General features: G+C 38.0%; 1 protein-coding gene across 2 annotated transcripts; it reads right to left on the reverse strand.

Moving 5' to 3' along the window:
- Nucleotides 1–313: 313 nt before the first annotated feature.
- On the reverse strand, nucleotides 314–24,464 carry LOC149015749 (reticulon-like protein B22). 2 transcript variants are annotated; one of them, XM_089155508.1, is made up of 4 exons: nucleotides 24,190–24,460; nucleotides 23,453–23,594; nucleotides 3,981–4,050; nucleotides 319–984 (listed from the first exon to the last, which is right to left on the reverse strand). In XM_089155508.1, the coding sequence occupies exons 1-4, from the start codon at nucleotides 24,363–24,365 to the stop codon at nucleotides 878–880; spliced, it is 495 nt and encodes a 164-aa protein (XP_089011634.1). In that variant the 5' UTR covers nucleotides 24,366–24,460; the 3' UTR covers nucleotides 319–877. The 2 variants fall into 2 exon arrangements, with proteins under 2 accessions (XP_089011635.1, XP_089011634.1); XM_089155509.1 differs by lacking the exon at nucleotides 3,981–4,050 and having other exon boundaries at nucleotides 314–984; nucleotides 24,190–24,464.
- Between the last annotated feature and the right edge of the window lie 833 nt (nucleotides 24,465–25,297).

The raw sequence follows: 25,297 nt of genomic DNA on the forward strand, positions 1-25,297 counted from the left end.
CAAACTGCAGGCATTAACCATTTCTTCCTACCACTGGATATATTTGGAGCACAGGAATGATGGTAAAACATTTGAGAATGTTTTGATAGTGCTTAGGTATGGGCTACCATTTTAAATATTTTTATTTGCCGTGTTTGTAGTGGGCTCAATTATAAGACCACCCTAGTTGTAGCATAAGTTAAGATGCCTTTGTTTCCAATTTTAGTTTTTATAGAAAGTCTGTTTCCATCTTAGTTTATAGAGATGTAAATTCTCACCCCCCCCCCCCCTTTTCTCTTCTCTTCTTCTTTCCCCCTTCTTTCTTTCCCATAAGGAATGGAATAGAAAAATGTTTGTTTGAAAGTCAGATCATGTTCCTCAGTCTTCTCATATCTGCAGCTGTCATGGACGAAAGAACTTTATTTGTTGTTTCTTCCTTCTTCTCTCCTGCAGGACCCTGCTGTCTTTTCTGCACAGAATGGAATAAGACCACAGCAGGAGATCCTCTAATTCTGCAGCTAAACTTTGTTTCAGAAATAAATATACATTCTGATATTAGATCTGAAGTACATTATAAGGGCTAGATTTATGTCACCTCAGAACTGTTTCCACCCATCCTTGGGCTGATGAGCAGTATGCAATCTAAGAGTTGGATATCAAACAGCATGGCATCTTATAAAAAAAACCATCCATATAAAAATATGAAAAAGTACATATCACATTTTGGAATCGCATTGAAATTATTCATTTAGAGATGCCAATTTCAATCCAGTATTCATTTAAAGCAAGAATGAGCGGTTAGAGCATTTTTCAAAAAAACAAAAATTACCTATATATATATATATATATATATATATATATGTACAATTAATGACTAGCAACACAATATTTGTAATGACTACAAGGTGTTTGATATAGAATCCCTTCTACAAAGTAACTGCATGCTGGAGCAACTGATTGGTTTGGAGCACTGGGCCAAAATGCACACACAAAGCAAGCATAACCCTGTTTCAGTAAATACAAAGCTTCTATTAAAACTATATGAAAATATTGAGTGTTTAAAACAAATAATCAAAAGAGTGAGATATTCCCATATCAAAAGAAACAGAAAGGATTGAATAGCGAACATCCCAGGATGCTATATGTCCTCCCTAGGGTTCCAAATTCAGCTCCATTTCCCCTCCATTGAAAAAATACTTTTATATTAAATTACAGCAACTGTAGCATAAAGAAATGTAATAGTAAAATCTCTTTCATGCTTAAGTAAGTTTAATTGAGAAGGCATTTTTGCTCGTCTAGTAACTAGAAGGAAAATAATTCTCCTAAACATGAAAATGAAAAGAAAAAATAGTATAAAATAGTCTTTTCCTTTTAGTAAAGTGGTTTACATCCATTAACTTCTTCAGTGTTTACTCCATGAGCCATAATAAAGTTGTAGACACAAGCTAAACCCCACTGAAGGAACCCACAGGGCCATTTTGAAAATAGTTTCTGACTTCTAAGTTTTCAACTTCCTATTGCATTATCTTTTTTAGTATTAGAAATTTTCTTAAGTACTAATACAAGCTCCGTATGTTTTTCTGTTTCAAAACTTCTACCTATTAAGATTACTTGGTACTTGACACTAACCGCCTACAGCAGTTTGTGAGATGTGGTGCTCCTGAAGCCCATTGATGTAAGCCAAGGACAGCCCAAGATGGGCCAAAAGAGGTCCCAAAGCCACCCATGTTTCAAGCCAAGCCTTGCCCTGGGGGGGGGGGGGAATCAACTAAAGGGTATTTTTGTCATTTTGCCACCCCCTGGATCGAGTCCTACTTAGCTGGAACTTGGAATGAGTCCAGTTACTTTTGTGGAGTATTTTGGGGGTGGGGGGTGGGGGGGTTTCTGCTGTTTCATTTCGAAGGGGAGGGAGGGCCAGGAATGCTGACCGAAGGCTTTGGGTAACCTAAAAGAGGACTAGGGGCTGGATTCTTGGACTGAGAATAGGGACAGCAAGGTTCTTGAAGGTTTCTTGATTTGAAATTGCAGAAAAAAGTGGCCGCAGGATAGAGGGAATTGAGAAAAAAGAGGGGTTAAGGCTGGGGCGGGGAAGGGGTTTAACTTACTTGATCACAGGTTCTTATTCAGAAAGAAGGCTGGAAACACTTGCTGGAGTTGCAGGACAGATTGCAGGCTTCAAGAGAGAGCTCCTTAGACAACTGCAGGGCCCTCCTCAAAAGGACCCCACTCGATACCTCCTTGGCTGTAAATTCTGTACTCTTTTTATTAATCAAAAACTGATTTGTTACAGCTGTGGGTTTGTAAATTTATAGCCATTACAAAAGACTCCAAATAAGACTCAGTCTAGGAGACCCAATTCTAAAATACACTTGGACTCCTACAGAGACTAGACAACTACTACTAAAATAAAAGACTAGTTGGGATTCTTTAGTTAAGAACCCAACCAATAACTACATTTAAAGGACATACTTGCACATGCCTCTTGCAGCTTTTGTTGGGGGCCCTAATGCTGCTCACATCACAAAGTATCTGTAACACGAGCCAAGTTCAAATATACACATGTAGCTTTAAGATGTTAATTAATTGACATATAGCAACTTTTGTGATGTGATTTTAACTCCTAAGCGGTTCCCAGACGCCTAAGAAATTAACTTCAGAAACCAGTTGAAAACAAGAATTGCCTGGAAAAGACAATATTTAGAAAAGACCCACTACATAGCAATCAAAAGTTCTAGTAGAATACTACTCAAATGGTCTAGAATAACTCATCAATATCTGCCCGAATTTAGCTGGTCAGATCAAGAGTTGAGGACGAACTCTATTGCATTAGGATTCTTAAAAGAACTCTGGAGTTGACCACCAATAGTAGATGTCAATGGACTCAAATCAGTAATATATTAAAAACACACACACACACACACACACGAAAAAGCCAACAGAATAATATGAGGAAACTGATCTTAATAGAAAATCAATCCGACCTTAAAATAGAGAAGAACTAGAAATCAAACTTAGTAGAACTCTAAGAAAACAGAAACAAGATCGAACCTTTAAACTGTGAATATGTGTCAAACCAAACATGAAATCAGTTCCCAATCACGAGAAAATGACGAAATGGAAGTCGGGTATGCACGTGAACAAAATAAAAATCAGAAACTACTGAGATATGAGGATAAGATGAAGACGAAGGGGACAAAGATGGATATAAATTAAATACCTCAACTAGAACTGACTAAAATGACATCAGTCCACTTGCATTTCACCAAGGGTTGCTACTGCATATGACAGAAGTATTCCTATTCACATAGAATGTAGGAGCTTATGCAAGCTTTATTCAATAAGCATGAGGAGACTTTTAAGTCATAAATTGTTTACACAGAACTAAACTGGGCTTGCAAAAAGAAAATAAATGCCCTTGAAATAGGAAACTCTACTATATTCATAATAGGAATAGGTGTCCCTTGTAAGTAACTCAACCTTAAGCAGTTAGAATAGGTGTCTCATGTTATTAAGACTATCCAAAGAATTTTCATTTCTATTCGGGCAAGACTCTATCCTATCCTCAATAACCAATAGATGAAAACAACTTGATGAAATAAAAATGACTCAGACTAACCTAATGGAGTGAATCCCGTATCAACTCCTACCTGTAAATTAGGCACACTAAGTAGCCTACCACAAAGAAAATCCAGGCACTTCAGGGCCCAACACATATATAACTCATCCCAGTTCTTACTTCCCCCAAAATAAGCATCATTTTATCAAACATCTAAGGAAAACAGGTAAAGGGTATTCCAGGAAAGGAAAGCAGCACTGCTTCTACAAAATTCAAGAGAAATTTATTAAAATAAATGAACTGCTTCAATAAAATATTATGACATTAGAAAAAGGCTTCAACTAGTGGTGCACAATCAGATGATATATAGGAGCACGCCAAATTGATAAAAAGCAACTCATATTGTCACCAAGTATTTGAGAATGGGCAGCAGGGTCATGCATACCAGCGTAAGCTATTGTTGCACCTGAGGCTAATCGTCCCAATGCAGACAGCAAGTACAGAATGCTGACTACCTAAACAAAGACAAAAACTTGAATCTTCATGATGTCGTTCCAGTCAACTAGAAAATACAGAAAAAAAGTGGAGCAGGATGGTTGTCAAGGTGCCACTTGGTTAGCAAGTTTTGAGTCACATCATGCCAAATGTACAATCTCTGATCTAAATGATTTAAGATTTCACAATTACATTCTACTTATGTAATGCAAAAGCTATAATGTTTTCCTTAGTGCTTTATTAAGTACACAAGTTCCAAGCATTGAAGAAATATATCTTTGAGCACAAATATCAAATTGGAATATATATGCTCAAGAGACTTTTCATCGACTGGTGTTCAAGCTAGAATATCAAGTCAAACCATCCGTGAGGATTCAAAATGCAAGTTATAAAGAGAGGATTTATTTGTAGTTTGCTTCAATGTATCCTAGGTCTTCTGCTTCATCTATGACATCCAAATGATCCTAGAAGGTAGTGATTCAAATTCTTATGGACTTACACTAAGTATGTTTCCATCCCGTAGTATCTTTCTCCACCATTCAGAAGAGATAAGCAAACCATCCATAGAAACTTTTCATTTTAATTGTTACCACTAGCTTTGAAAATGAAAGTTCAGATTTTAATTGTTTCACATCAAACAATCAAGTCAACAAGTTCCACTGGCAAGAATATCTATAATTCAGTTTTGAGTTTAGTCTTCCTTGAGTGGAAGCATCATGGTGCTTGAAAGTTCAGATCAAAGGTTACTTGGTGCCCCAAGTCTAAGAAGCTGTAAAACTCTAGATGCTTCAAGTCCTAGGAGGATCAAGGTCTCTAGGTGCTTCAAGTTCAAGTACCCTAGATGGTAGAAAATCAGCCTGTCATCACCATAAGCACTTTATCCCAGGTTTATAGCGAGGTTAGTTGCACAAATAGATTTTCCCCACCCTTCTTTTCCTTTATTTTGATTTACTTTAAAAGATTCACCCCCATGAATCCAACATGATGCCCATCCCCAACAGCCGCAAGAAAAACATCCCCTCCAACCCGAAACCCCCCCCCCCCCAAAAAAAAAATCCAAAATAGAGAAACCTGCAACTGCAGATTAAGACTCAGATTTGGATCTCCTTTTCGGGAAGCATTCTCCCTTGGGATACCTCCCTTGAATCCAAGGTACAGTCCAAGTGTTCCCTACTGGACCCTTAGACCTACGGTTCCCAGATTCACCCAACTACACCTACATTTTAGGAAACCTCAAAATCATCTCAAATTCAAATAATCTTTCATTAGGACTTGTAGACCAAACCCCTAAAACTACACCTCAATCTGATTTATATAAAATGCAGCAGAACCCTTCCTAGCCCTTTGATGCAGTATCAAACCGATTCAATCTGTTCCAGTCCAACCTCAAAAAAAACAACTGCCGAACTTATTCCAATTCCAACAGCTCGGACTCAGATCGTGGGGATCGCCGGAATACTTCGTATCAACAGATACTCGGTATATCAATATCGATTCGATCCGAGATCTCTGAATCATTTGTTCCTTGAACAGTTCTTTCAAGAAATTTATCTTATTGATGAGTCATAAGACAATTCAGGGTTCAGATGGTTTTTAAAACTAGGAATAGGAAAGAATAATCGAATCGAACTTATTAGGCCAGCTTGGGGCCCAAAAAAGGTTTTTTCTCTTCGAAACTCCTTGTATTGGAAAGTTGAGTGGACGAGGAATCATACATAAATGATCAATGATGCTCGAACATGTACTTGTTTTGAGTGCTTATTTATTTTCTATCGGTATCTATGGATTGATCACGAGCCGAAATAAATAATTAGAGGTCTATATTCTAAGTATTCTATATTAGATCTATTTCTATAATTTTATCTATTTATTAGACTATATATACATATATAATCTAATAAGATAGGATAGGATTTGTTAGAAATATTATAACAAATAAAAAATTATAAAAATGGAATCGGCCATCCAATGAGGTCTGGTCCAACAACAGTTGGTAATGTAACCAGGCCCAACCCCCTCCAAGAACCCCCAAGAATGGGCCCCGGAACCAAGCCCAATTGGCACACCAAAGGACCGGCTGAACCTTCCCAAGGGTATCTTGATCATCTTGACAGGTGTCTTATGTCTAGGTCCCATTGAGTTCAGTGCGTTGTTTGGACCCCAGATCTAATTTACTTTATTTTTCTGATTATTGTTTTACAAGTTAATATTCCAGCATCCTTCTTAAGGTGAGATCTCCAGCAAGGTTGATATCCCACAATTTGAGTCCACTTTAATCTCCATAGTTTAGGACTCCATATCTACTCTTAGAATCTGGTCTAGAGTCCTCTAGACTAAGTTATAAAGTTTTTTTTACGTCAAAGTATTTGAGTCACTGGATAAGCCAATTAGAGTACTAGTTTGCTTTCAAACCTAGAGTCCTTTTCTATTTCTTATTTGAGGCTAAAAATAAAGCCCTCCAGCTATGTAATTTTCAAGTTGAGTTAATGAATACAAATTTGAGTTTGGAGGAAATCCAGGTAATGGTCTTATGGGAGGGCCATTGCAGAATTAGAGAGTTGTCTTCTTCAAGTGTCCTTCAAACTAGACCAATCATTTAACACGACCAGAAGCCTTCTTCCCCATGGTTGGAGATCTCACTCTCGAGGGCCTTCTCGCCATTCAAAAAAACCAAGATCTTGCTAAAATTCGCAAGATCTCGACTGAGATATTTTAAATCTCGAGAGCTCAACTCGAGTGAACTCAAGGGCCCATCTCAAGGGGTTTTAAGGGTCAGGTTGGGCTCAAACTTGGTATCTAGCCTATTTAGGCCTTCTAAACACACTGGGGCTCACTATGCAGAGTTTTGAATGCAATTTAGCAGTCATCCCCTGAGTTTAACCCAAACAGCCAGGGTTTAAACTCTAGATTGCTGCTGGTTCATTAGAAGAGGACCCTAAGACTGGCCCAAACCCTGGGTTACATCAATTAGTATCAAAGCTAGATGAACCAGCAGTTGCCAGAGCCATGATGAATTAGGAGATAGACCCAATATTGAAGGATTCTGAGTAAAGCCTCTTGATGAACATTCTCTACAGGATTTTGTAACTGAAATTGAAGATGACAACTGGAGGAGGAGTTGTATATATTCCACACTAGAGTTAGATCAGGAGGATCTATAGCCAAAGTCATGGTGGACACTAGTTGTAGTTCTAATGTAGTGTTTGAGCTCTATATCTAGAAAGCCAAGCTTCCAATTGAACAACATTCCAATCCATATAAAGTGGGTCTCCTCAATAATGATCATGTCAAGGTAAAATTCAAGTGTCTTGTATCCGTTAGTCTCCATTCATAACCCAAGGAGATTTGGTGTGATGTGGTTCCCATGAAAGTTATTGGTTTAATTCTAGATAGAACCTGATATTTGATAATGATGTAACTATTTTTTGGAGGCAAAAGCTTTGTAAATTTAATTGTAAAGGAAGAAAAAAAATTTGTGTTCCTCCCCTTGAATCTCCAAGAGAAGGCCAGGAAAAGAAAGGATCAGAAATCAACCAAGAGAAGCCCAGAGCCCAGCTGCAACCTTTGGTGATGTAACCCAAGGTTGATTCCCTCTTATTGAACCAGCAGCACTTTGGGAATAAAACCCTGCTGTTTGGAGCTGAAATCTCCAAGGACAACAGCTAAATTGCACCCAAAACACTCCGGGAACCTTGTGCCTAGGTCTGACCGGGTTCCCAACTCTTGGATCTAGGTGTGGGTAGGCCTACGGGTACGTCTAGGATAGCATTAGGCCTTAAAACTTAAGAAAAATATTCTTTTTTTTGCAATCTGGCATTGCAGAACTCTTCCAAGCAAAATTAGGTCTCCTAATAGGTTTAGGACTTTTAGTTATAGTTAGGCTATGGATCAAAGGTAGGGTAGGGGGTTCAGCTGCTAGTCCTAAAAGGGTTCACGTTTTGTTGAGGGGTTTGGAAGTCATAAGAGTTTCAGTGGAACTAGGAATAGGGTTAGCCTAGGGTTTTGATTGGTCCAATTGAGCTGAAATTAGGAGGAAAGGTCCCAAGGGTTAAGGGAATGATGCTCCAAAAGTTTAGCACATATCCACCGGTTAGATTGCCATAGATCTTACTTTGAATTTTAGGTCTAAGGAAAAGTCCGAGAATCCGAGAAAATCATACTATCATACTATCATACTACTATATAAAAGGAAAACTTCAAACAGTTGTGGTACGTATTTTGGTTGACAAAAATACCCCCCCTGAATAGACATGTGCCCGTTCACAAAACCCAATCATACTATCATACTATCATATTATTATTATTTCATACTACTATATAAGAGTACAAACTTAAGTTTTGATATACTTTTTCATTAAACCAAAATATCCCTACTTATCTTATAATTACATCTTACTAAGAGCTCTTACTGAAAATAAACCATCCAAATAGCCCCCATTAACCATTGACCCTGAACAAACACATCTCTTTTCCTAAAGGTCAAAAATGCCCATAATTTATGGCCCTCAAACCTCAAACCGTGATAATCTCAGCCCTTCTTCAAACGACACCTCCTTGAGGGAAAATAAAAAGAAGAAGAAGAGAGAAAGAGACACCTCCCTCATAGGATCTCTCCCCTTGGATTCCTCTTCCTCTCCCTCCCTGTTATCCTCTCTCGCTTGTGTTCGTCCATTTAACAATCCATCTCTAGCCACTTCTATCACTGAGGATGCTCACATCGATATGCTTCTTGATATATCCAAATGGTAGCACACAGAAATCTAATCCGAATAGGTATTTTTCCTCTTTTGAATTCATTGATACAATGTATTTAATGGATTCCGACTTTCCCATTGGTTATAATGATGGGCAGGAATAGACCACTCGAATTCGTCTGTTTTGAAATCTCTCTGTCAATGGGATTTCCTCAGAAGATACTGAGATTGTGAACCTGTAATTCTCATTTTCAGACTCACTGAAAGCTGATCATATTATTAGGTAGATATTTCATTTACTCTCTGTTTGTTGTTTTCTTTTTCTCCGCCTCTTCATGCACCACTTACATATTCTTTTCCTTTCTTCTTTTTATTAAGAATAATCAGTATTCGGTATGGTAGGGGTATTATTTTCTGATTATCTCCAATGATTATATTTGTTTAACTTTGCGAGATTTAATATTTGATCTCAAACAGGAACATCAAGAGTGAGCTTGTGAGGTTTTATATAGAAAAATCATTTGCAATGAGTTGACTCTACTACCATGGCCTCAGAGGCACATTCCGAATGCCCAATTCCTTAACCAACGGGTGTGAAGGTTTTTACTACATACTATGGCGTGTTACCCATTGTCAAGTGGTATCTTCAAAGTCTCGATAGTGTCAAATTGGTGTTTTTCATCCTGATCTACGTCTGATCACGATTGGCTGGCACAGTCATAAGAAATTGGAATTGGACATGACATCTAAAAGCACAAGGGTTCTAGGGTTACTCTACATGAGTTGGCTATGTTTATGATGCAACCCTCAACCTGAGCAAGTCATACAGTGCGTCATTCAATCTGAGCAAATCATACAGGAACACCATGGTGTCCTCGTAGATTATACATCTAGGATGAGATTGGAGTTTGATTTGGAGGTTGCTGCTTATGATTTTCACAATGCCTATGCTGGGATGACTGGATTCAGTAAAAGAAAGGTGTATGTGAATAAGAGTAGGAAAACAGGGGGCTAATAACTTCAAGGAAACTCATTTGTTGTAAAGAGCGTTTACAGGGCAAGGAAAAATGAGATGATCTGACAAAAAACCCTCAAGCAGAGCCAAGAACAGGTTGTGATGCATATCCTTCATTTTTCTTTGGGCTGATCTTGGATTCATTTCCTTTTTTTATCTTTTTTATTTTATCCTAATATGTTTATCTTTTTTTCTTTGGGTTGTATTCCTTTTTTATCTTATTGATTATGATGTAATATGTTCAGTACTATTTGTAAGAGTTCATGTTTAGTTATTATTGAAGCTTCAAATGAGGCAAAGTGTTGAACGCCGTTCAATTTTTCATCAGTTCCGGCTGCTATTTGTGTTCTCCTCTGTTTTTTGTCCATATTTAAGTTGTATACTCTTTTGTGTGTGTGTATATATATATATATATATATATAATTGATGCATTGCATCCAATACAAGGTTTTGAATTTGGAATCAATGAAATGGAAATTGTAAATGCCGTCTCCGATGAGAATCAGGTTCAATTAGCCAGTGTCAAAAAAACTTGAATCATCTCAAATGGAACATGTAGAAATCTTGTAAAAGGTTTCTGTACACAAAATGTCTCGGTGGTTGCAAAGAAAGCTTCATGTGCTTCTTTGGATTACCTACCCATTATCATGGAAAAGGGAAAATTTTGGGACAGCCTAGGCTACCTAAAGTGAATTACAAGCTTCCATATAGACTTAATAAGCAATTAATTAAATCGATCCCTGTGAGATGTAAGGAGATTTAATTTAGAATACATGTTGCTTGTGTTCTTCTATATGTATTTGTTGTTCTTAACTTCAATGTGCTATTTGTTACCCAAAAAAAAAAATCAATGTGCTATTGTTTCTGTAAACACTTAAATGTTTAAAATGGGTTACGCTTGTAATGTTTAAATTGAAGTGTTTCAGTAAACATCAACAACGCCAAATAACATACACTCAGATTCGACGCCAACATAAATATCACACCCGGAAAAAACACCACTAAACCACATGCATCTGCACGTGGTATTTTTCTAGTTTCAGAAAAATAGAAAAAGGGTGATGCGGGCACTAGGGTTATGTTTCTAGGGTTTGGGAGGGTGACTAACGGTAGGGAAGGGGGCTGGGATTGCACTTACTTGATTGAGAAAGAAGGCTGCTATTTGTGCTGAATGAAAGTTGTAGTTTGAAGAACATAACTCTCAAATTCCACTCTGGTCCCCTCTCAAGAAGACCATGACCTGGATTTCCCCCAAACTCAGATTTGTATTCAATTCAACTTGAAAATTACATAGTTGGAGCCGAGGGCTTTAGTTATGGCCTTCAAATAAGAAATAGTATAGGACTCCGAATTGGTAAACCAACTAGAACTCTAATTGATTTATCCAAAACTAACTCAACTTCAACTACTACTCAACTACTCTGACATCAGAAAACTGCTTAACTAACTCTAGAGGACTCCAGTCCAAATTCTAAGAGTAGATGTGGAGTCCTAAAATAAGGAAAATAAAGTGGACGCAAATTGTGGGGTCCCTTCCTACCTAGGAATCTCACATAAACAAGGACCCTCAAATATATTGCAAAATAATAAAATCAGAAAAATAAAATAGAATTAGATCCAGGGTCCAAACAATACACTGGACTTAATAGGACCCAGACCTAAGACACTCAAAATTTGTTAAAATAATCAAGATACCCCTGGACAGATTTCGGCTAGCCCCTGGTGCACCTTTTGGGGTCTTTTACAGTCCAAATCTCGATAGAATTTATGTGGTCTGGGCCTGGTTACATCAATTCTCCCCTTCTTGAAAATGTTCATCTCCTTATGAATGTGCTTGTCGAGTGATTCAAGATCAATCCTCTGGAAATCTGGAAATCTTTCATGTGAACTCGTCGTCGCATCTTGAGAGGGGGGGGGGTAGTAGCATGTGTGCTGTTGCTTGTACTGCTCCTAGGCAAAATTATAGTAGAGTGAAAATGTGAGGAATGTAGTCTTCGTGTTTGGGGGCCTGAGCTTTGAAATTAAAAGATGTCTTACTTCACCAGAAATCATGGCCACAACACTAGGAAACAAGGAGATACCCACAAGGTCAAGCTCTAACTCAAGGAATTCGCAGTAATGCTAACCCAAAGGTTCTTTATGATTGCAGAGCTTCTGTGGATGACTACTTTCACTGGCATCAACTACCACACTGGTTGCACCCAACTTGTTCTCCTAACAAGAGAATGGTAGAGAACTCTTAAGGAAGGCGTGCAGCATGCAAGCAATGCCCCCATCTCTTGGGCAAATATGAGGCAGGACTGAAGTCAAAAGTACCTTCCCCCCACTCCCTCTTATGTAATTTCTTTTCCTTTCTTTCCAACTCCCCCCACTCCCTCTTATGTAATTTCTTTTCCTTTCTTTCCTAAGAGCTTATCCTATCATTCAAGTTGTTTAGAAGATCTTCAAGAAAGTAAGTTGAATTATCCCAATTCCAATTCTTATTCTCCTAGTCTTCTAATTCCCTAATCCTATATCCCCTTTTTCCTCTGTATTTCCGTACTCCTCAAGAAACCCAGATTTTAAACTTAAATCTAGAACAATCTAACTATTAAAATTGTCCCAAACATTAGGCATCAACCCTATATATCAGTACACCAAGCTTCATCCCATCCAACTCTTGTAACTTACATTCTTGTGTATCCCAAGAAACTACCACCAACATCCTAAAACCCTGAAGCTTTTTGAATTGAGATCGTGGAAAACAGGCCCTTAGTTGATCTTGTCAATCTAGGGCTAAATCAAATCAAACCAAAGCCAGAACACCCTATTTAGAATGTCATTCTCTGAACTTATTATCTGTTGGGAGCACTTAACAAGGGAATTTCATACAATATTAATTCAGATTTTAAGGATATTCAGTCAGATTTACGAGACCTTCAATTAGATAGGTGATAATCTAGCACAAATAACAAATAGTTTTGTTATGAAGTGTGCAGCATACTTGAAGGCTTAGAGGATGAGTCAGGGGGGTTTAAAAAGGTGGATCTTGCGCTCAATGCCTTGAAGAGTAAGTTACTCGTCGATAGGCTGATGGATGGAAGGTAATTTTTTTCCATTAAAATCTTTATGGATTTACCATTGATAGTTGATATTAATTCAGAGATTGAGCATACAATGATGTAACCCAGGGTCTGGGTGAGCCTTCCAGGATCCTCTTTGATTAGAACCAGCAGAGATTTGAAGTAATAAGAAGGATGTGGTTGTCTCTAGGATGGCCTGTGTATATTTTGAGGTGGCAGGATATTGATGGATAACCTATGGGATGGGTTTGTTGAGGGAAAATAGGTAATATATTGTGTATCTTGGTTTTGGAAGATTTAGGGAAAGGTTTCGGGTTTTAACAAAATGAGAATGAGCTAGTGGTTTTGAGATTATTAGGATTGGGGTACCCAATGATCCTCCTGGATGCATTAGGCTTTATAGGAAGAAGAATGAGATAATTTGGATTAATAAAGGTAGGGTTTGAGATTCCCAAAATTACCTGTGACAGGGAACAAAGCCTGCTGTTGAGGAGAGGGGGAGTGGAAGCGCGTGAGATGGAGGGTTCTTGGTTGATTCTTGTTGTGTTATTGAAAGGAACTTGGAAGTTCTTTCAAGAGTTCTTAGTTCTTTCTTCTTCTTTTTTTCTGTTTTCCTTCTCTTCCCCCCCCCCCCTTTTTTTTTGTGTTTGGGTTTTCTTTCTTTTCTGTTTCAGCTCTGCTGCAACAATCAAAAGAAATTGAGCTTGCAGAAATTCTGCACTTGGCTCAAGGAAGAATATGAATAGCAGAAAATTATGCAAATTCAAATAGAAGGGCTGGTTGGGTTTTAAAGGTAGGAAAAGGGAGAGAGGGAAGGTGTGATCCTAAGGGAGAGTCTAAAGGGGAAGGGGATGGAGTTTATTGGGATTAACATAGGGGAGGGGAAGCTTCTGCTGTAGGACAGAATAGGAAAGGGGGGAATTTGTTATGGGGTGTGGAGGGGAGTTGAGGCAGGGGCAGGGGTTGGGAAGTGACTCACTTGAAAGGGGAAAGGGGTTGGTTGCCTGGTTGCTGAGTTGAGGAAGCTGCAGCTGGTTCTTGAAGTTGAAGGAGATAAAGAACAATTGCAGAAAACACTTATTCAGCCCAGGCCGCAGGGTTTCTTCCCAACGACCCAAAAGCCTCTGATTTTCTTATAAACTCTGAACTGGTTTCATTACTAACTCAATGGGCTATTTATAGCCTTGCAAGCTAAGCAATTTGATAAAAGACTCAAACTGGGGAACCTTATCCATAAAGGGTTCCCCTTATAAGAGACTACTAATTAATAACAAAAAGACTCTTAAAAGAAACCCTAATTGGACTCTTACCTAACGCATCTTGAAGAAATCAAATCACTAAATCTGAGGAGCAGTTTTACTTGAAGTTGGACGTTAACTCAAGGTCTTACATAGACTGGGACCCTGTCAGGACTCACAAAATACTAATAAAAAATTAAAAAAAAAAAGATTGAGGACCCTTGGATTGAGAGGGTTCATCCAGACCTCTTTTGAGCCACAAAAGGGCTAGGAAAATGACCAAAATATATCCTTGGGATATTTGTCCAGCTTTGGATTTGGTTTTTTGGGTCTGGTTTTTGGGCTCAATTATAGGAGGGCCCAACCCTGGTTACATCAAACAAAGTTCGTGATTCCACCTGAAATTTTTGACGGTAAGGCTCCCTGTCTCCAAGATTGGATTCTAAACACTAGTGAGATGCCAGAGTACTAGTTTTGGTCTAAAATTAGACATGCACCACACCAAACTCACCCTAAAATTTAAAAAAAAAAAAAATCATGGTCACATTTTTCTCAACACCAAGAGAATTGTTGAGATTCATAAGCAAATTGGGCTTCTTTCCTTAAAAGTAGTATAGGATTGGATCACATATATATTTGGCCTTTGACTCCATGGTTTACTTTATAATGAGCCAATTTGATGAACCTCCAATACGGGTAAAGAGTAGGAAAATAGGATCTATTTCACTAGTCTAGCTAAAGTCTTATTATATTAAGTATATTCCTTTATTATCTCACATTCCTAGTCAGTTTAAGTAATCTGATAGGTTAAGAATTGGGTTAGTCCTTCCCTTTTTGGTATAGGAGTCTATTTCGGGGTTAGATTTAATTTTGTGTTGTAGTTAAGAGTTTAAAAACTATGTCAACTGATGACGCTATAAATATAGATGTAATTGCTCTGTTGAGCCATGAATTGATGAGTTGAATTTTCAGTCTATTTATTGCTACCGAGGAGGTATAATGGTAATGCAGCCCTAAATTGAAGAAGTTCAACTAAGGCCAACTTTCCAGGATCTTAACTCAAAAGGTAAGGGTTTAGGGTTATAAGATTTTGAAAATTTTAATGGGGATATAATAAGAACCTCAAATCAAATGCAAAATTTATATTATTTAATTGATAGAATAACGATGAACAATGATAAACTGGTTACAATGGTGCCAGTCACCCCCATAGCACATTGCTGGCCCTCAGCCTACGGCTACCCAAACGCTCACATATTAACTACTACTTACATCTTACCCCTATTTATAACCCCTAATCAACCCAGATCTCCCCTAAATCCCTCTTATTTAGTAGTAAATATTCTGTAATATTCTACAAATCATTCTTTATTCAGCAACCTCCTTCTTAGGACCAGATCTTATTTCTTTCCCTAACTATTGTTCGCGAGATATTCAGCAAATCATTCCTCTCCCAATATAGCATAATACTGTGATCCTAGGGCTCTATCACTATCGGCCCCTCGAAAATCACCTTGTCCTCAAGGTGATGGAAAATTGAAAGCTTGGTTTTTACATGTTTGCCACACAATCATGCTAGTTCGACATTCTGCACAACATACCTCCTTGAGAACCAATAACTACATAACTCTAAGCAACCCAAATGAAGAAAAACCTTGGAAATTTCAGCTAAATTAAATAGTACACTAGGAATAGCCATTGGAACTAACTTCAGCTGAACAACAATAACATATGGACCCATATAAAGCACAACTCCTACTCCCTTGAGTTTCGTGTCAATATATGAATTAAGGACTTGCAGCGGATTAGCAGCACTGGTTGCCATACCATCATTTGTAGCAATTTCCCCTTTGGCCTCTTTTTCACCCTCTTTTAAAATCTCTACCAATGCTTCATTGCCATGGTTACTATTTGCAATACCGTCACCCCTTATTTGGATGGCTCCGAAATTTTTCAGAGCATTCTCTGTGATTTCAACCTTTGCTGCTTTTATTTGTTCCTTTATTGATGGTTCATACACTGTGATGCCATTAACTTGCTCAAACCTAGTATTTTTTTGCTTCTCCAGCTCCTTCAGTCGCTTGCTTAACATTGAAATCCAATTTCAAGGCTTCCTTGAAGGTTGACCAATTGAAGTTCGACCAATTCTTCTGGTAAAGCCATGCTAACGCCTCTCCTTCTAAATGTTGCAGTGCCACTCCCAATCTATGTTCATCATCAATCTGGTGTTCCCAACAGAATAACAAAACTTCAAGAAGCCATTCCTGCACATCCCCTTCCCCAAAAAACATCGATAATCCGGTGTCCATCTATTCCCGCATATCGCCACTGCTCTGATACCAATTTGATAAGAAGCCACGAATCGAATGCAAAACTGATATTATTTAATTGATAGAATAACGATGAACAATGATAAACTGGTTACAATGGTGCCAGTCACCCCCACAAGTCCACAACACATTGCTGCCCCTTAGCCTACGGCTGCCCAAACACTCACTTGAATAATCCTTAACTACTACTCACATCTTACCCCTATTTATAACCCCTAATCAACCCTAATCTCCCCAAATCTCTCTCATTCAGTAGTAAATATTCTACAATATTCTACCTATCCCCAAATCTCTCTTATTCAGTAGTAAAAATTCTGCAATATTCTGCAAATCATTCACAATATTTTGCTTGTCCCCAAATCACTCTTATTCAATAGTAAATATTCTACAAAATTCTGCAATATTCTACAAATCATTCTCTATTCAGAAACCTCCTTCTCATGACCAGATCTGATTGCTTTCTCTATTCAGCAACCTCCTTCTCAGGACCATATATGATTGCCTTCCCTAGATGTTGTTCACCAAATCCAGCTTTCTTATTGTGCTTGCGAGATACACACGAGATATGAGGGGCCTCTCAATACTCCCTTCCAATAGTCTCACCTTGTCCTTAAGGTGAAAATCAAGAAAGAATTTATTCGGCAATCGCACCCACGTCTCATCAGAATTTTGCCAGAATTCAAGTTGTTTCATCTTCGACGGTGCCGACGAGTCCCCTTCCATCGCTACCACTATCAGCCATGGTGGTTTTGTAGGAGTTTTTGCTTCCCAATCCACCTTACTTTCTATCCAAAAAAGCCTTTGGGGCCCCCTCCTATGTTTCTTCTCTTCTCTCTCTTTAGTGGAAAACTCAAATAAAACTTCCATGCCATTGTTTTGATTATTGGCGCAAGCCTGAACAGGTTTGAAATTAATCACGGCTTCATCTGCAATTTTTGCCTTTGTCGATCCGCTTCCTTTTCCTTGTGATTGCATAGCATGGTTGTCTTCACTAACGCTGATCGTTGTTTCAGGATTGTGTGAACTCAAAATTCATTTTGATCCTCTGGTATAACCAAAATCTATTTTAATGGCTTCTTGGAAACTCACCCAAGTAAATTCCGACCAAGATTATCATACACCCAATCCAGCACATCTCTTTCCAAATGTTGGAGAACCACACTCAACCTTCTCTCCTCCTCAATTTGGTGTTCCCAACAGAATAACAACACTTCAAGAAGCCATTTTTGCACATTGCCTTCGTTGGAAAACATGGACAATCCGGTGTCCATCTATTTCCACAGATCGTCATTGCTCTGATACCAATTTGATAATAACCCCATGAATCGGATGCAAAACTTATATTATTTAATTGATAGAATAATGATGAACAATGATAAACTGGTTACAATGATGCCAATCACCCCCACAGCACATTACTGCCCCTCAGCCTACGGCTGCCCAAACACTCACATAAATAATCCTTAACTACTATTCACATCTTACCCCTATTTATAACCCCTAATCAACCCAAATCTCCCCTAAATCTCTCTCATTCAGTAGTAAATATTCTGCAAATCATTCACAATATTCTGTCTGTCCCCAAATCCCTCTTATTGAGTAGTAAATATTTTGCAATATTTTGCAATATTCTAGAAATCATTCTCTATTCAGCAACCTCCTTCTTAGGACTATATCTGATTGCCTTCCCTAGATGTTGTTCGCCAAATCCATCTTTCTTCTTGTGCTTGCGAGATACACACGAGATATGAGGGGCCTATCAGGATACATAAGAACATAGGTTATAGTAGTTGGATAGTTTTAATGAGATTTAGAGCAATGGGACATATAAATGGATGGGTAAGTTCTCAAGATATCGAAGAAAAGTTATTGGAATAGGGTAAAGCTTGGAGAAAACTTAGGGGATGGTACACAGGGACAACCCCTAAACTTTGGGACCGTTCTAATGGTTACATTGGTGTAGATCTAAGTTGGAAACTTAAGTTTTTTGGGAAGTATGAAAATTCAAGAAAGGTGTTTAGAACCATCGATTTTGGATGGCTGTATACTCTTGATTGGGATAACGGGATGATAGGGTATAGTATGGGATGGATTTCTAATGGATTCCAATGGTTAGTTTGGCTGGAAATAGGTTTTAATGGCTAGGATTTATGGAAAACAGATACAAAAAGAGGGGGGAAATTTAGGGTTTAGGAATATAAAAGTTTAGATGATTAGAAAAAGAAGACTTCGGATTTTGGATAACTCAACTTACCTCTGTTAAAGCTCAGGTTGAATGGGAAAATATACTCTTGGTACGGGAAAAGAGAAAAAGAGACGATAAGAAATACATAAGAAAGGAAGAAATTGCATAAGAGAGAAGAGAGAGACAAAAGAAAAAAGGGGGGGTCCATGTCATTGTACCTCACTGGCAGCAATAAAAATAAAATAAAATAAAATTTTCAATTCATCAAATCATGTCTCAACTAAGCAATCACATCTATGTTTACAGCCACATAGGCTGACATAGTTTCAAACTCAAATTAGGACTCAAAATTAAAAAACTGACTCAAAATATATTTCTATGCTAAAGGATAGGCCTAACGTAATCCTCAATCTATTAAGTAACCTAAGTTGACAAGGAAATTGATATAACAAAGGAAATCCATCTAAAATAGGACTCTTAACCAAGCTAATGAAATAAATCCCTTTTCCTATTTTATACCCATATTTTAGGCCCATTAAAATGACCAATTACAAAGTAAATGCGAAGAATCAAAGGCCAAATAAATTGAGACCCAATCCTAGACTATTTTTAAGGAAAGAAGTCCAATTTGGTGATGATTTTGCATCAAGCATATCTTAGTTGTGTTACATCTCTCCCTCCCCTCACCTTCTTTTATGTGATTTCTTCTCTTTTCTTTCCTAAGAGCTTCTTTTATCGTTCAAGTTGCCATCTAGTAGATCTTCAACAACAGCAAGTTGCATTATCCCCAATTCCAATTCTTCTTCTTCTAATCTTCTAATTCCAAAACCCTGTATCCCCTTTTCTTCTTTCTATTTTTGTACATCACAAAAACCAAAATTTCAAACTCAAGTCTAAAACTAACTATAGAACCGCCCCAAACATTAGGGATCATCCTAAAGTTCTTGTGATTACCTGTGTTCTCTCCAAGTTTCATCCCCATCCACCAACATAAACTGTATTCTTGTGTACCCCAAGAAACTGTACCAAAACCCCAAAACCCTAAACCCTATCTTTTTGAATTGAGATTCCTTAAAGAATAGCCACTAGTTGATCCTACTCAAGCTACGGCCACATCAACAATGCCTACTTGTAGTGATGAAGAAACAGCAAGGGCTGGTGAGAATTTTGGTAATGAATATGGAGCCTAGGTCATCCACAAGAGTCCATCATCCAACCTTTGGAAGACCAGCCAGAGGACACTTATATTAAAGACTCTGAAGTCTAGTGAGCTTGATCCAAGCCCATATGAGAAGCACATAGCACAGCATCTCCCTGTTCATCAGTGATGAATGATTTCAAGCCAGGAAGTGTTGATGCAGGCCCACTGGTCCACATCAGCAAGAATGCCTAAAGGAACAGGGCCACGAAATTGTGGCCAAAACGTTGATTGAATCAAGTTCAAAGTTGGTTTGATTTGTTTCAACTAGTGAGTTACTTTCTAAGGCCAGGCATTAAGGTCTTTTTCCTTGAAATTAATGATAGTTACGGTTGTATTTGGGCTTCCATATAAGGCTCCATATATGGAAGGAAGTTTTAATTGTTTTGCACTTCCTTTAAAAAAAGATAGGCTAAAGGTTTTAATTGTTTTATACTTCCTTAAAATATGGAGTGCAGGTAGTGAGGAAGTAGGTAGGATTTGTTTCCTTGTTTGGTTTAGAAATTTGTTACCAAGTGGTAAGTTAGTTTGGAGAGTTCTACCCATACTATGCTCATAAGTATTGTACACCATATAAGGTGCCACAACATGGAAGAATTATTTAAGTTCAGATAATCGATAAAATTTCAGAGATAAAATTCAGTTTTGAATTTAGTTTCTCTCGAGAAGAAGAACCGATTTGGTGCTTCCAAGTCTAGATCAGAGGTTACTTGGTGCTTCAGGTCCAAACAGCTTTAAACCTAGGTGCCTCAAGTCCTAGGAGGATATGGTCTCTTAGTGTTTCAAGTCAAGGTACCATAGGTAGTGAATCAGCCATCATCTCCATAAGCACTTCATCCTAGGTTTACAGCAAGGTTAGAAGCAGACCAGATCATCTCCCACCCATTCTTCCTTTATTTTGATTTGTTATGATTCAAGGAGACACCCCCATTGATCCTACATGCTTCCCAACCCTAATAGCCCCAAGAACGCCCCATTAACCTGCTAAAACAGAGAAACCAGCAACTGCAGATTTTCATGGGCCATTAAGACTAAAATTGGATCTCCCTTTAGGAAGCTTCTCCCTTAGGATACCTCCCTTCTGTCCAAGTTACAGCCCAAGAGGCCCCCTCTAGCACCTTTGACCTGAGATTCCTAGATCTCCTAAACTACTCCCTATTTATTAGAATGCCTCAAAATCATCTGAAATTCACATCCGTCCTTCATTAGGACCTACAGACCAAACCCCTTGAGCCACGCTTTCATCTGACTTGTTGGGGGAAAAAAAGAAGCAGAAACCCTCACAGAGCTTACCCAAAAGTCCCTATCTTTTGTTCAGTTTTATTGGATCCTGGCAGATGGCTGCCTTGCTTGATCCTACAACCAAGGCTGCATCATCAGCTCTATTTAAGGTCGAACGTGATACACAGCCCTTGCCATGTATGCCTTCTCTCTCCACTTCTCCTAAGGTCATTTTAAGTCTGCCATTAGATCTCATAGCTCCTTACAATCTCTAAATCTTCAAATGAATCTCCCAAGTAATGTTTTTCTGTCTTGGATCTTCCTGATATAAGAATTGATTCTTCATATTAGAAGATCTTATCTCCTCAAGGGGTTTCAATAACCCACTCCATATAATTCCATATTATTACTCATTACTAACATTTAACACCTTTATTTTGTAAATCAGATACACAATACTTATCCTATACAACTATGAATAAGCCTTTATTTTTGTACATCAGAACCGCAATGCTCCCCTCCATTCATTTGACGTTTTCCTTGTGCTCACAATCTTGTCAAATAGCTAGGTAGCTTACATAAATCAGAGATTCTTAAGCCCTTCCAAACCATGATTGGTCCGCATCTTGTTTTTGCGCCTTGCCTACTTTCATGCTTCTTAAAGCTTCTTTAACTCTTCAAAACAATAATATTTTGTTTGTATCTCCAACATGCAATGTAGTTTGAAATGATAAACAAGATGACAAAGATTCCCAGAAAATGATTAATTAAGTTGTTATTGGAAGAGTTTGGCTGGTAACTAGATTAGGCCCCAAATACCCAAAAAACTGAAAGCAAGCAATCAACCAACACATAGCCCCATCATAAGGGTATAAACCAAGGCCAAAAACAGGCTTAGGGTTCCCCTTGGAATGCAAGACTAGATCTATAGCACAAGGCTTTTCAGTTAGTATTAATTTGGATATGGAACCAGCAGTAAGAAAGGCTCCTTCCATGTGAAGGGCTGATTTGGCAAATCCAAACAACAGATGCTCTGGATTAGCTGGAAACTTAGAAGTATATTTCCCTCATCCATATCAGTTCCATAGAGCACCTTGTACAACACCATTTTTTCTATTCATTATAACCTCAAATGTTCCCAAACTTACTAAACATGGATCCTTCGCGAAAGGGCAAAATGCCAATGAAATGAGACTTGAATCATGGATAGATTCTTCTGTTGGTGGACCAAAAGGAGTGCGAGTCTTACATGATGGGCCTTCTAAGATGGGTAAGGACAATTCCCTATTTAACTGGTGGCTTTCCATGCCAGGTTGTATGACTAGTTCAGATGTATCACCTTCATTACTTTATTCTTCTTTCGGCCTTAGCAAGTCTTCTGACTCTTTTCTCTTTGTGCCTCCAACATAAACAACAACAAGAAAAAGCCTTTTCCCCACTAGATGGGGTTCTTACTTTCCAATCAGCTCTATTTGAGGCCATACTAGATACAATGCTTAAGCGATGTTTCTCACCACAGCTCATAAGGTTATCTTAGGCCTACCCCTTGTTCTTCTAATTCCTTCAATCTGGATTAAATAGCTTCTCTACACAGGGCATTTAAAGGCCTCAATTGAACATGATCGTGCCACCTAAATCGACTTTCTCATAGCTTATCATTTAGCGGAGCTACTCCTAGTCCAGCTCTAATATAATCAATCCTTACCTTATCCTTCCTAGTTTTGCCATTATTGATCTTAACATCTTCATTTATGCCATACTCAGTTTGTCTATATGATGCTTCTTAACAGTCCCAACATTGTGCACCATTCACTTTAGTTGGTCGCATAAAGGTCCTATAGAATTTTCCTTTGAGCTTTAAAAGAATACATCGATCACACAAGACCATAAGATAATCACTTAATGGGCTCTCCTTCTCATTAAGTCACACCACCTCGTTATCTTTCCGATCATGACTAGAATTACACAATAGATATTCCATCTTCGTTATACTTAGATTAAAGCCTATTGATTCTAAAGTTGCTCTCCGTGGTTCTAACTTAGTAATAATCCCTACTTGTGTCTCATGCTCTCATCTACCAAAAATATCATCAGCAAAAAGCATACATCAAGGACCTCATCTTGGATGCCTTTGGTTAAATCATCGATTATAAGTGCAAATAAATATGTGCTTAAAGCTGATCCTTAATGCAGCTCAACTATAATCAGGAATTCACTACCTTGTTCCCCCCCCCCCCCCAAACTATTCTTACACTTGTCATTGAACTATCATACATATATTTAATATGTCCATATATTTACTTGCAACATTTCTTTTCTCTAATACTTGTCAAATTAATGCTCTAGGGACTCAATGGTGCCTCCAATATAATTTTCTTTTATATTTGATTTGGGGGCCAATGCTTCTCAACTAAAAACAACTCTTGTAAATACAAAAACTAAAATAAAAAAGTAGTTCTGTTTAGTGAAAAACTATGACCTTAAGAAAGAGTCTCTTGTCATGTCCAGTTGCAGCTACCCTTAAAACAGACTCCGCAGCCCCCACTGTATTAGCCAAGCATGCAATAAAGTTATTAGCTGTGTCTTGAGAAATCTGCCATTCAAGAGGATCCACTGGTACCCTGCAAAATTTCATGGAAACCAAACCTAGATATCGAAATCCCCCAAATCAAGCATTTAAATATAAATGACACAACATTCCAAGTAAACGAAATATCACGAAAATGACAGAATCTATTTAAAAGAAATGCAAATAAAAAATTTCAGACATAAAGTTTTGTCTTAAACAGTTACTTGTTCACTAAATATATCAAAAATACAAAATCTCATTGACATCCATGTATCACGTTCAGGAGCATATCAACACTGGAATTTACCACCAGAAAGGGGGGGGGGAAGAAGAAGAAAAAGTTTGAAACACAGCAAACTCATTCAGGTATCCAATGCTAGCAAAAAATTACAAAATGCAACATGACCAATTTTCCAACGAGAAAACCAGTAAACGCCTAAAAATGAATTCGTGGAGTACTAAGGAAGAGGCAACAAAAACCTATTCCAACCAAACCGAAAAAACCAGCCCCTCCTAACGTCAATTGCCGTGTCGCCTCAATATCAAACAACAAACGGAAAAAACAAACTTCCATTCAGAAACAATCTACAAAAAAAACAATAAATAACAAGAGGAAACTTGAAGCAAAGAGAAAAAGGGAGAATTACGAGATGTTCATCTGACGAAATAGCATTCCAAGAATGGCAAGAGAGCATAGGAGGACGATGAAGACGTCGGACACGAGCGAAAGAAGACTGGAATTCCGGTAGACACAGTGGTAGTATACAAGAGTTCCACATATCAACAGAATTAACGGCTTCCCCAGTTCACCTCGGCGATCCATTTCATCTGCGAATCTTTCCTTCCTTACCGTTTTCTACGAGTGCGTATGGTTGACGAGCATTGTGGTCTTTACAAAATGGTCTTCTTGATGTGACTTTGTTAATTCATTTGTCCAGAAATTCTTGAACGTTGAAAAAAAACAAGTATGATTTATTATTTTATCTTTTAATTTTAGTGAGTGCAATTCATCAAAAGTTTGAAAGATCATTCCAAGCAATTGTACCAATTGTACCACCCTAGAGATAGGTGCACAAATGAGAGTCTCGTGCTACCACAAAAGGAAAAATGATTGTCGGGTGTAAAAGTTAGCAAATTTAGTTGAGATTGACCAACACCTTCCAATAGGGAGGTTACTATTCGATCCTCCGTGATAGTATATGTAATAGTTCTTATAAAGCATCTTTTAAGAAAAGATTTTGGTTCCTTAGATAAGTCTATCTTGACCTTCATTAAGGAAGTTTCACATTGTCAATTTTACAGGTGACTTTCCCTGAACGTGTGGTGGAAGGGATGTTACAGAAGATTCCCATTCCACAACTAAGGGGAGGCTACTTTCATTATGTTTTATCATTGGCCCTAGTGGTGCAGCTATTCACAAGAGTTGTCCCACAAAGAACACCAACTATTTCATTTTAAAATTTTTAACCATGATTGTAATTGTGAATGTCTAATCCTTGTAATGCCAAAACACTTGTTCTTGTTGACCTAAATGTTTGCATAGGAACCATTATAGTCATTGGCATATCGTAAATCAGTGAATCATTTTAAAGAGATAATCATCACAAATTAAATCTTAGAGGTTTTCATTTGGTAAGTAATTGTCTTTCTAGGAAAAGAAAGGTTTCATTTTCAGGAAACAAACGAACACAAGACTCCGCATTGCACATATCCAAGAGCCGAGAAATGGAATTTGACCAAAGTACCTTCCTGAAA

Source organism: Hakea prostrata, chromosome 5, assembly GCF_041222555.1.
Source record: "Hakea prostrata isolate BN-2017 chromosome 5, UWA_Hpros_2, whole genome shotgun sequence".
Taxonomy (NCBI): domain Eukaryota; kingdom Viridiplantae; phylum Streptophyta; class Magnoliopsida; order Proteales; family Proteaceae; genus Hakea; species Hakea prostrata.

Excerpts from the sequence above, each read along its gene's own strand:
- LOC149015749 (XM_089155508.1), bottom strand. The coding sequence starts at position 24,365 with ATGGATCGCCGAGGTGAACTGGGGAAGCCGTTAATTCTGTTGATATGT. Across the intron at positions 4,051-23,452 it reads ACAAGAGACTCTTTCTTAAG|GTAGTCAGCATTCTGTACTT; the intron begins GTCATAGTTTTT and ends GTCTTTGTTTAG. Across the intron at positions 985-3,980 it reads TGCAACAATAGCTTACGCTG|GGTTATGCTTGCTTTGTGTG; the intron begins GTATGCATGACC and ends TTACTGAAACAG.